Source organism: Equus caballus, chromosome 1 (genome assembly GCF_041296265.1).
Source record: "Equus caballus isolate H_3958 breed thoroughbred chromosome 1, TB-T2T, whole genome shotgun sequence".
Taxonomy (NCBI): domain Eukaryota; kingdom Metazoa; phylum Chordata; class Mammalia; order Perissodactyla; family Equidae; genus Equus; species Equus caballus.
The window spans coordinates 92,209,256-92,221,532 of NC_091684.1; the positions used below are offsets into that span (position 1 = coordinate 92,209,256).

Genomic DNA, 12,277 nt, shown 5'->3' on the forward strand with positions numbered 1-12,277 from the left:
GAGAATAGACATCGAAGTGAAGAGATGAGACTCGTGTGGTAACTGGGTGAGCAAACAGCACAGAAAACTGGGTCAACTGTTTAGAGTAGAGGCATATTGACCAAGCAAATGGGAAACGGAGAACCTACAGACACTAATGCCTATTTCTGGGATGCACGTGACCCATCGTAGCATCTGAAGCAGAGTATTACCTGCAGATGTCCTGACTGGATGGCGTGACAGAAGTGCGAGGGAAGGTGGACCCTGGAGCTGACGCCAGTGGAGGACCTCCAGCCTGCAATGACACACATCCGATCAGTTTTCAGGAAAGAGTCAAGGGGACCATGAACACCACCTCCTTCTGAGTGGCAATGGGTAGAGAATCTAAGAATGTCTGCTATTTCCTATTGCTCAGTGAGTGACAGCAGGTAAAGACAAATCAGATGGCATTCTTCTTATCTGGGGTAGAAGTGTAGCCAAGAAAGATTTGAGACTCTGGAACAGCACCACCAATCTGCAGATTGAGTGGTCATTTATTCCCTAAGCATCTAAATTGCACTAGTTCATACATAAGTCAAGAAACCAAGGACTTACAAGGTGTATGCAAATACAAAAGAAAGGTGAGGTACCATCCCTGGCAGCACTGGCTTCCCCATGCCAGCACTCTTTAACCTGCTCCCTGGGATGAGCCTAATCAAGGCTGGCAGAAGGTAAGAGCACCCTCCTACTCACAGCCTCACGCTGGTCCATGAAACTTCGCTACCTTGCCAGAGCTCTTCATACAAAGGGGAGGCCTACCTGACCACAGGGCGGCCAATCCATAGCTACCCAGGCCCAGGAGGGGGCTGAGCACAGAATGCTCCCACGAGTTCTAATCTTGGGATTATGAATTAAGAAAACAATCAAGACACTGTAAATCTGAAAGAAAAGTATAGCAAGAGGTCATGAGATAGAGTAGGGGCTCTGAGGGGTCGTGAACTAGCCAAAATTAGAGAAAAGACCTAGAAGGGTGAGGAAGCACCACAGTGGGAAGAGAAGAGGACAGAGAGAAACAGGAAGAGTGAGTATAGCTGAGCTTAGGATGCAAAATCACCACTAGAGGGTCCCCCAGCCTCCCACTCCAGCCTCTGCGGGACCCTTGCTAAGCCTTATCAAGGCTCAGATTCCTGAGTTTCCATGGCCCTCATGGCCCCATGCCTTTTCATATAAACGTGTTCTCACCTCCTTAGGACAGTTAGCCTGAGTGAGCACCTGCTCCATGCAACCTAAACAGCCACAGGACAACAGTGCTATGAGTCTGTTATCAAAAGCAAGCTTGCATCACCTCCCCCCCTTCCCCAGGCCCACTCAAGTGGCCCTTAGTCCTTTTCCCTGATTCAGGGAAGCCCCACTCTGGTCCACAACTCCTCGGCTGAGACCTAGCCCACTCTTGCTAAGTGCCACTCCCAGGGGTGTACTCTCATCCTGCTACTCCAGCTACAGGACCCTGACATGGGTCAGCCACTAGGACAGGTGGCACCACTGTTCAGAAACTCTCCCTGTCTTCCCTCTCCAGCAAATGCACCAGCCTGAAGAGAGCCAGGGATGGTAGTCTGATGGAGGTGTTCATGGGACTGCTCTTCCTGCTCCCCAGCAAAGGGATTAAACATCATTTTAAATCCAACTCAGCCTCAAGAAACCTGATCCAATAGGTTACGTGTTCTGATGTCACATGTATATACTAAAATCATGCTGCATTACTCAGTTACCACATCTTCTGAGTCACCAAAGAAGGCATGTTTATTTCCTAACTGAATGTGCCTATGAATACATTCTTTTCTTTGAAAGCATTACTGGTCAAAGTTCTTAAGAATCTAAAGTTTAATTCATTTGGAGACACGAAAATGACATCCCCAAAATGACCTGTCACTACTTCGTCACGATTTTTCCTCAAACTGAGAGGGGTCTCGGGACCCACATGGATGTTATGCTGTTACCTTCCCATTGCATAAGCGCCTTCCGTCTGGGTGGCCATCACACGTTCCACCCCTGGGGGCTCCTCTGCCCCAGCCTGGCTAGTGTTCTGCTGTCTCGACTCCCGAGATGAGCACACAGGGCTTTTCCTGTTTATCACTACAGGGAAGAAGGCTGAGGGTCGCCACACTAAGGTCCCAAACTCCTACAATCTGCCTGTTCTCTGATATTCGGTCCTACCCCCATTCTGAGACAAAAAGACTTCTTGAACTTCTTCTCCCTTCTTTTACTTCTGAAGGTGACCAGCTCTGTTCAGCATCTGTAGGCAAGGCCAGAAACGTATCATGAAGACCACAAGCTGGTCATGGTGTATTGTAGAGAAGAGAGAGCTGTCACCATGCCTCCCCAAGGAGGCCCCAGAGGGAAGGAGGACAGGAATGTCCAGTTATATTTACATTCTTGTCCTGTCTTTGAGCTAGGAGGTCAGCTCTCCTCCCCGTATGTTGCTGGGTCAAGTTTGGTTGCTTGGACTGAGGTGGAGAAGGAACTCCCTCCCCACACGAGGCACAGAAGAGTACACTGCTCATCCAGGAGACGGGGAGTTACCCAGTCATCTCCCTCCCTGTTGTCTTTGTAAGGACATGATCCTCCTGAAACCATGCACACTTTCCTGTATTCTAAAGGGAAGGCAAACCCTATGGGAGGAGAATGAGGCCCTCTCAGGATCAGTGTCCTGGGAGGAGCGAGGTCTCAGATGGGAAGCTGAAATCAAGACAAATAGCCTCTCACTCCTTGAACTTGAAGTAATCCATGTCAAACAGGGAAGTCTGGGGTAACGAAGACATTATCCTATGCCTGTAATGGGGGATTGCTCAGACATAGGAGGGCAGAGCCTCAGAGCAGAAAAAGACTACATGGAGGAAGCAGCCAGACTGTCCATACACACGACAGGAGCGTGACCACGTCCCCAGGATTCCCTGTGTCAGGTGTATCATGGGGAGCTCACACACAGCCGTGTCTGTACTTGCAGCAGAGCATCGAGTCTGCGAGACAGCGGCATCAGTCCCAAGCCCCAGCTCTCTGTTTACTTAGGAAACAGGAACACTCTCAGCATCCTCTATCTACGTTTCTGCTTTCATTTCATCCTGTCCAATCTCACAAAAAACATCACGAGACACTCTCAGCAGGTAATGTCCAAGCCTCAAGAAGCCTCCCCAAAACAGATAAAAAGTCTCTCTTCTTAGATCATAAGGTTTCAAGGAAATTTTTAAAATCTACTTATTGTTGTTTTAGATAAATACAAACCAATGAATGCCTTATCCTGCCTGATCCCTTTCCAATAAGCGTGAGAAAATGAGTAAGATTCATGTGGCCATCACAGCTCCCATAAGAGGGTCCTTCTGTTACCAGGTAAAGACGACTAAACGTTCTGAAGTTCAGAACCAGTCCACATGTACAGGACTTAGGAGTGGCCCGATCAACAGCAGCAAAGACAGAATGAAGTGAATAGCTTCAAATACAGTTCCAGGATCCAGCTGGGGAAGTCAAGGTAAGTCAAGGGGCCGGCAGGCCCCTCTCAGAGGCTTGGAGCAGTGGACAGCTCTCCCACTCTTCCTGAGAGCAGGTGGCACGTGGAAGGCCGTGGGGCAGTACTAGCTTCAAGGGAAAAGGAGACTCTGTGCCACACAGAACTCCGGAGAACACCCTCTCCCTCCACATGGGTCAGACCACAGAGGACTGTCACCGATAAAAGGTGTAAATGTTCATAACGAGAAAATTCAAATGTATCCAGAGATCTTAAGCCCTCTGTTTCTGAAGCTCTTTGTTGGTTCTCAAACAAGAGACTTTCCAGTCATGAAAAGGAATGTAAAGCAATCTCACTCCAAAAGAATTTTCCTAAAAATCCCCTCTTCGTGAGATGTTGTAAACAATTATGCCAAATAAACCTCTGGATTCTATCTGGGCCTAAATCCCAGCTGCTCCCATTTCTTAGGAATGACACACACTTTGAGACAATTTGTTTGCTGCACTCAAGTCACTTAGTGGTTGCCTTTCCTATCAGATTCATTGTTTTAAATGATTTTATCAAGGCTGCTGAAAACATATAAGGAAAAGCACACTTTTCATATATCCTTGGGAGAAGTTGGCATTCACCCTTTTTTGTTTCCTTTTGAGAGAACTTACTGCTGTTGGAAGGGTAACATAACAACAGACGCATCAAGCAGATTTCTCAGGCGCTTACCAATTTTCCATTTTCCATCGGAGGGACTTTCTCACTGCAGGACACCAGCTGTACCTTCCCGGCTTGCTTTCTGTTTCACTTTCTTCCCTTGCTCCGTCCACTAGTTACTTCCCAAGCGTCTGCTCAACCACTTACTCCTTCTCTCTGTTGCTTACGTCCACTGGGCCTTCTTTTCATCTACCAGCAAAGCTTCTTTTAAAATATTTCGTTTCCTAACAAAATTTGCCCATCTGATTTACATCAACAGGTATAGGCCCACAAGAAATGGTCTGGTTGGGTTCACTTGCTTTTAAGCCAGGAGGAATCTGAGGAAGGACTGGAAAGAGGGCAAGATGCAAGTACGGCTGATGTTTACCACTGAGCTCAAATTATAGTATATCGAATCAGTGAGGAAGGAAAAAACAAGAACGAAAGTACAGATGGCTCTTAAAACATGAAAAGATGCTTAACCTCTCTCACAATGAGAAATACAAATTAAAACCACAAGATGTACTGTTATTATCAACAAAAAAAACATTTTTTTAAAAAGAAATCAAATAATACCTGTGTTGGCAAAAGCTTGGGGAAGCAGGCACGCTTACAAATTGCTGGTGGGAAAGCAAACTGCAAACGCCCATAGACGACAATTTGGCAATTTCCCTCAGAATTATAAATGCACATACACGTCCCGGCAATTCTTCTTTTAGGAATTCATCCTCACACATATACACAAACAGGTTTGTAGAGCATTGTTTGTGGGGGCAAAGGGCTGGCATGACCTCAATGGGCTTGGAGCTGACTGAGTCCATACTGGTACATCAAGAGAAAGGAAGGCCAGGCAGTCACTAAAAGAAGGGAAAGCTCATTATGCCCAGTAACGGGTACTTGGAAGGAAGAGGCAGAAGGGAGAGCCATGTTATGCGCGCTGGTACGTGGAGACTATCAATGCAAAGGCACACACTTCCAGGTCCTAACAGTTGTTTCTTCCGAAACACAGAAGGAGAGCAGGGACCTTGGGTGAGAAGGACAGTGACCTTTCATGGAGACCCTTCCCAACCATTACACCACTTTTATCATGAACAAGTATTTCCTAAACACAAATCCATTTTTAAAATAGCATGCAACTGAAAGTTTAAGAAGTAAAATAAAACTACAGAAGCACAACCAACTGTAACGATTTTCCAACTCTGGGAGCACCAGTAAAGAAATCGATTTAATGGGTCATGACCTACATTTAAAAAAAAGAAATAAAATAGGAGATGTCAGCGTGCATCTGACATAATGAAGATTAAGTCTTTGGGGGGAACTTTTTCTTCCTGTTATGTGTGTGAGTGAACTGAGTTTTGATGTAAAAACTATTTCTTACAAAGGATCGTGGTCAAAGTAATTTGAAAGTCATTGTACTACTGTATTTCTACAAAGAAAATACAAAACATCAAAATAAGTAGAGGAAGAAGGCGGTTGAATCAAGAAAACAGGTTACATTGTCAATACAGAGATTTCAGAAGTGAAGGGTTCTGACGGGTCCCAAGAAAGAAGGTGTTTCCTCTACACAGACAGCGTCTGCCACCTGTATTAGATTTCTATTGCTGTGTAACAAATTACCACCAACTCAGTGGCTTAAAACTACACAAATCTGTCATCGGATGCACAGTGTGGCAGGATCCTCTGCTCAGGGCCTCCCTCCTTTCTGGAGCCTCTGGGGAAGAATACACCTTCATCCAGGTTGTCGGCAGGTGCAGTCCCGTGCAGCGTTAGCAATGAGGCCCTGTTTCCCCGCCAGCTGTCAGCCGGGGGCCGCCTGCATTCCCCATCGATCTCTGCCCATATTCGAGCCCACTCTTGCTTCCAATCTCTCATGTCCTCTTCTGCCACGAGCCAGAGAAAGCTCTCTGCTTTTAAGAGCTATGTGATTCCACTCATGCAATATAACATGATTATAGGAGCGATATCTCATCATATTCACAAGCTCTGGGCATTAGGGTGGGATATCTCTGGGGGGTCACTTTAGAAATTCTGCTTACCAGATCACCTTACCTTTACTTCTGGCTCAGGAGGTCACTAAATGCTACAGCCTGCGACTCCCAAACAAGACAAAGTGATCTGCTCCTTACTGCCAGCTCAGCAGGCCTCACTTCACATAAAAGCCAAACAAGGTCTCACTTGGTGTTTAGTTACTGCAATGTACAGACTGAGATTGCATTTTAGCAATCTTCCCACTTAGCACAGAAGTTGCTCTGTGAAAACAAATGCTTCCTTATGAGGGACTCTGATTTCTATAAATAAACACCCAGTTGTATTCAACTTCAAAAATGAGCTACAATTAAAGGAGGAGAAGTCAGTGTGGCTGCTCTGATAAATATATATTGACTCTTGATGAAGGGCTGTGCCAAGAACGAGCTTTCACAACAGCAATTAATTAAAAGTGACCATTAAAAAAGTAAATATAGAATATATACAATATAGGATTCATGAAGGAGAGTATGCAATAAAAACTACTGAATTCTAAAATGATTTCCATTATAAATGACTCATAGTATTGCCTAGCAAGTAGCACTAACACTGAATTCTTTGGTGGCCTTTTAGAGAGAGTTAGAATGACACGAATAGTAATATATCCCCAGCATGATGAGGGGCATTAATCATAGCACTACTAGAGGCAAGGCAACAGCTGAAGAGACTTTCTCATGGCTTATCTTCCAAAGCAGGTCTTTAAGCTACTATAGATGATCTTGCAAATATAACTTGTTTTCAATAAGTTACATTGAAGGCAATGACTTCTGAGCAAAGACGGCTTCACATTCCCAGAAACTACAAGTGTAACCATATAAAGATCCAAAATCACCAAAAGAACTCTTTACTACTACAGACTTAGTTTAAATATTTAACTTTTCAAATATAATCGAAATATTTTCATTTCCAAGGATTTTTCTTTGAGAAAATTCTGGGGTGGTGGCAAAAGCACTGGCTTTTGACTCCAAAGTCCTCGTTCTGTGTTCTGGGGCCACTCCACAAGCAACCCACCTCCCAAGGGCTTACCCTCTTGGAAGAGGAGTTTAATCATTTAAAAATCAGGTCAGTAATCCACAGGGCTGCCGCAAGGATCAAATAAAATCAGAGGAGATGTAGAAATGCGACACACGCCATTCCAGGAACGCCTCCAGCGTGCAGCCAGGCTACCATGCGAACTGCTGCTGGATGATCTGCGGGGCAAACCTGCAGGTGTCTCCACCATGAAATGCCCTGTTCCAGCAGAGGCTATCACTGTCCACTCAACTTGGGATGAAAGGTTTCTGCCCAGGCTACTCATCTGACAGGTGAACCTAAAGCCCAGGAGAATGCAACTGACAGGAACACGGGAGACAAGAAGGATGACCCCAAACTTAATGTTAAGGCTCCTCCTCTAAAGCCAAACGAGTTAGAAGGGGACAAATGATATCAGGAATCTTACTAGGCACACGTCCTCCCCCTACAATCTAAAATAAGGTTCAGAGACCTGCTTGAAACCCTTTCGCAGGTCCCACCGCCCCAACCAGGCGGCCTCCCTCTCTGCTCGGCCGCATGGCGTAGGTCACCCAGCACTCCACACCCTCTTGCTCCTCCTGGGGACGCTCCCACACCCCACCCAGCACTACTGGCCCTTCCTCAAGCCTCACCTCAAAGAGGGCTTTTCATTCTTATTATTCACTGTCCTTGTACCCTGTTCATTTCTTTCATAGCACTTATCGAGGTTTATGAAAAGATGTTTCCGAAACATGTTAGCTCAGAAGCTGCTGCCGTTTAGCCTGACACACTGCCTGACACACAGTAGGTGTTCAGTGAACACCTGTTGAGTGAACAAAACAAGTACACTCTGGAGTGACTGTCTCTCTAGTAGTAGATCTAAAACAGAGGCTCTCAAACTTGTTGGTCTCAGGACCGCTTTACACTCTAAAAAATTAGTGAGGCCCCCGAGGAGCTGGTGTTTATGTGGCTTACACTGACGAATCTTCACTATATTAGAAAATTTCAAAACACAAGACCCCCAGCACACATTCCATTAGCGTCAGAGAGAAGATGTCATCTTGTATGTCACTTAGCCCCTGGAAACTCCACTGCATACTTGTGAGAGAACAAGTGAAAAAGGCAAATAATGTGTTAGTATTATTATGAAACTGATTTCAACTTTGCCTCCCACTCCGAGAGACTGAGAACCAAATTTTGAAAACTGCTGGTATAAAGCTTTAACCAAAAACTAAACTGTAACCAGTCACAAGAAAAAAATATATGAAAATACAGTCAAACTTTGCAAAAGGGGAGCCAAACAGCCAAACATTTCCCATGGCGCTCCATCAGAACCCAGAGTGAGGCTACATGGTGTTGGCAACATGCGTGAAGCTGGCTGTCACTACTTGACGCCATTCGACTTCCCCAATTCATCCCCTTTGTTTCTGTAATATAAAAATAAGTATCTTGTCTTTAGGATAGTTGTTTTCTTTGGTATAAATTAAGAAAGGCATATTTTGCCTTATACTTACCCATAAAGCCTGAGTAACCTAAGTCTGTCACTGGTCAACTTTGTATTCAGCAACAGAGAGAAGCAGACTCTCGTCTTGACAACCACACCAGGGTGTGGCCAGCAAGCCGTCCTCCTGTATTTACATCTAACGTGTGACATTCTGCTGTATCTCATTTCTATCTAATGGCAACAGTAATTAGAAAATGTTCAAGAGGTCTGAGAGGGGATGCTCAAATTCATTGAGATTTTCTTGCCAAACAGAGAAGCAATAATTTTAAGTACTCATGAAACATGTTCAGTCTGACTCCTACCCAGGAATATTTGATTACCCAGAGGCACAGAACGCTCATGGTATCTGAATTAAGCAGAGCTCTAAAATATTCCACCAGGTAACAGCCTTCAGCAGTTACCGGAGCCTGGTGAGCCTGCCGGCTGCAGGGAGGAGGGCACCCCTGCCTCATGATGGATTCTAGCCTACCACTGCCGTCTTCCTGGGATAAGTGCCGCCAGGGAGCACTTACCGGAATTTGCTCAAGAAATTGTGTCACCTGGACCAAGTCTGATTCCCAAGGTTGAATGAAAATGCTTCCCTCAGGGTAAATTAACACCAGGTCTGTGTGCTGTCCCTTCCTGCACATAATCCTCCCCTGAGAGGCAGCAGCAGAGGCTCTAGAAGCTCCAGCTCTTATGATGAACCCCGCCTAGGCCAATTCCTGGTATCTAAGAGATTCGAGTGCAACAGAGTGAGTTCAAGCCTCCTCAGGGAATTCTGATCTTCCTCTGGCTTTGGGACAGTGGTCCTCACTGGCATGGCCCCAGCCAACGCAGCCCCACGGTTTATAGGCGCCCTGGAACCCTGCCATCCCGCAGCTGGGACAGCCATCACTCCCAGTGACTAAGGCTGCAAATATCTGCCTTTTCTCTCTCAGCACTGGATTTCCCATGGAGGTGACAAACCAGTTTCCTACTACAGTTTAACCCCATCCTGGCCAGCTCCTTCTCTCCTTTTACATCCTGCTTGAACATCCCCTCCTCAGCCACACCTTCCCCGAGTAGCCCCTCTAACTTCACTTCCTTGTAATTCTTGACCTCAGCCCCTTGTCTTTCACCTTCATAGTAATTCTCTCCGTCTGTAGGTATTTTATGGAAGTCTGCTTACTCCTCTCTCCTTTGTTTGGTTCAACATTCAAAGCACAATGTCTGGCACACAGTTAAGTGGTGGACAAGATCTGAACTCATCTGAAATCCTCATAGACGCTGCGCTGGGCCTCCTTGTCCACATTACAGATGAGGATACCTCATGCTGAGCATGAGACAGCCTGGAGGTGGGGGGCAGTGGTGGTACAATACCTCTGGACAGGAAGTCACTGCGCCTCACCCTAATGTGGTAGGCCTTCCAGGAGCAGCCTCTGTGACCACCTGAAGTCTACCCTCCTGAGGTCATGCTCAGTACCTCACTGCATTCCCCTCACCAGGCCCTGCTCCAAGTCACCCTGGGAGTGATGGTCACCTGACAGCCAGAGGCTGTACATCACACTCCTACAGCATAGACCCCCACCTCCACCCCTCCCTTCTCTCTACCGCACAGCCTCCCAAATCCCCTTGTCTATCGGAGTGCAGTCCACAAAGGGCAGTATCAGGACCAGTGGTGGATGACAGAGTAAGAGTTTAGATAACATACTGAAGAACAAATATTTTAAGTTATGTTATAATTTCATGTCAGCAAACTAGCAAATCAAAATCGTGATTTCAGATACTATCCAATGATACAAAATTTTCATTGCAAACAAATTTCTTTAATATGAAGAGTTGGTTTAAAGAAAATGATTAAGCAAACAGCAGCACAGGGAGTTATGGGGTGAGGGTGGGGTGTAGATGGCTCACATCTGGGGAACACGGCTCCAGGATGGCTCTGCTGGCCCACATGATCAAGGAGCCCTCAGCAAGCGAAAGGGTAGGGCACAGCTGCACAGAGAACCGTACTCAAATGCCCATCCTTCTGCAAGATGCCCCCCTGGGTCTCATCCTTCCTCAAACAGCTTCTCCAGATACTCAGTCAATAAAACAGGTCTTTTCCTAACAGAAAATTATTTAAAAAAAAAAAAAGCATTTTCTACACACTGCTACAATATCATTAATAAATGGATGAGGTCACAAGTGGCCAGGACCAGATCATTTTAAATCTGGCACATCAGGCAGGGAGTTCAAATCTTATTCTAAATGCCATGAGAAGCCAGTGAAGGCTCAACAAGAGACGTATTAGGATTCTCTTTACCTGGCTGCGCGGGGGAGGAAGACGTGGGAGGTGCTAAGAACACAGGCAGTCTTGGGGGGCTACTGCAGCAGCTGAGGAGCCCTGGGCCCAGAAGGCAGCTGTGACAATGGGGAGAACGGCAGGCTGGATGTAAGGCGTCCAGCACAACACCATGGAAACACTTGCGCAACAAACAAGTCCTGACCACCTCCAGAGATCGGTTCTACCCTCGGCTCTGAAGATGCAGGGTAAACAAGCCACAGCTCTATGCTCATAGAGTATACATGTGAGGTGAGGGGGCAACAGAAAAAATTCATAAGAACTCAGGGAATTAAAAGTGCTCTGTTGAAAATAAAACAGGAAAAGCTGACTAGGCAACCACTTAGGTGGTCAGGATGGACCATTAGGAAGAGGTGACAAATTTCCTGAAATCTTGCTCCCGTTACGGAGGCTCAATAAATGATCATTACTATTAATGAAAACAAAGCACTGAGTGAAGGCTTTGTCATCAGAATTGGCTTAAACGTCCCAATATGCTTCCTTTATTAACTTCTCTAAGAGGATGGCACCTGGATGCCGACTGTGAAGTAGGTAAGCCAGCAGGCTTAGCAGCCTCTTGCACATTCCATCTAACTGCCTGTTTCCTTCCTGGAAAGGGAGCGTGGTTTCTGAGGCTAAAATGAAACACGGAGAGCCTCCAATAAGCACTGCAGCACTCCGTCATTTTGTAATGAAATCTAGATGGAACACTGAGACAGATCCAAGGTTTCTTTTTACCTCTTCTCAACCTCTAACTTCATGAGCCATAACCAGTAAGTGGGAAACTGCAGGAGCATAACGCAGACTGTGGGTGACCAACTGACATGAGCACAAAGCAGTACTGAACCAGCTGGAGGCTGAGTCAGCAGAAAGAGCCTCCTGACAGAGACAACTGAGATTTCAGGTAGCATAGAACATGTCCGTGGTCTGACATTTCTTTGTATTTTCGATCTGAAGGGTATGAAGCATCTGCTTAAGTATGTCTGCCACACCAAAAATAGAGTTTTACATGGCACAGGCCTAAGGGTGGCTTCAAACAATAGGCTCAATAAAAGCACTGCATTCTCAAAAACACAGCTTTCATAGTAGTCCTGCCCCCTCCTCCAGCCCCATTTAACTGATTCATGGCTGACAACTCCATATTATACTAACTTTACTACTTACGGAGGGACACATTTTTGCAACAAAATTTCATGCTGATGGGTTCACTGGGAAGAGATGTGGGCACGCGCGCCACTCCTGAGATTTTCCTCTGACCCCAGTTAAGCGTGCAGGAACTCCTATTCTCATAATGGAAGAGGCTCAAATCTTCTTGGCCCTGCTCTGAGGCAGA

The 12,277-nt window shown here is 46.0% G+C and overlaps 1 protein-coding gene across 26 annotated transcripts in view; it reads right to left on the minus strand.

Annotated features, from left to right (window-relative positions):
• The window catches only part of MARCHF8 (membrane associated ring-CH-type finger 8), a 113,474-nt gene that overhangs the window by 8,869 nt on the left and 92,328 nt on the right, over nucleotides 1-12,277 (minus strand). For all 26 annotated transcript variants that reach the window (XM_070229590.1, XM_070229554.1, XM_023647940.2 and 23 more), the window contains one exon: nucleotides 192-274. In XM_070229590.1, coding sequence (XP_070085691.1) covers nucleotides 192-274 — 83 coding nt within the window. The remainder of the gene's footprint in view (nucleotides 1-191; nucleotides 275-12,277) is intronic.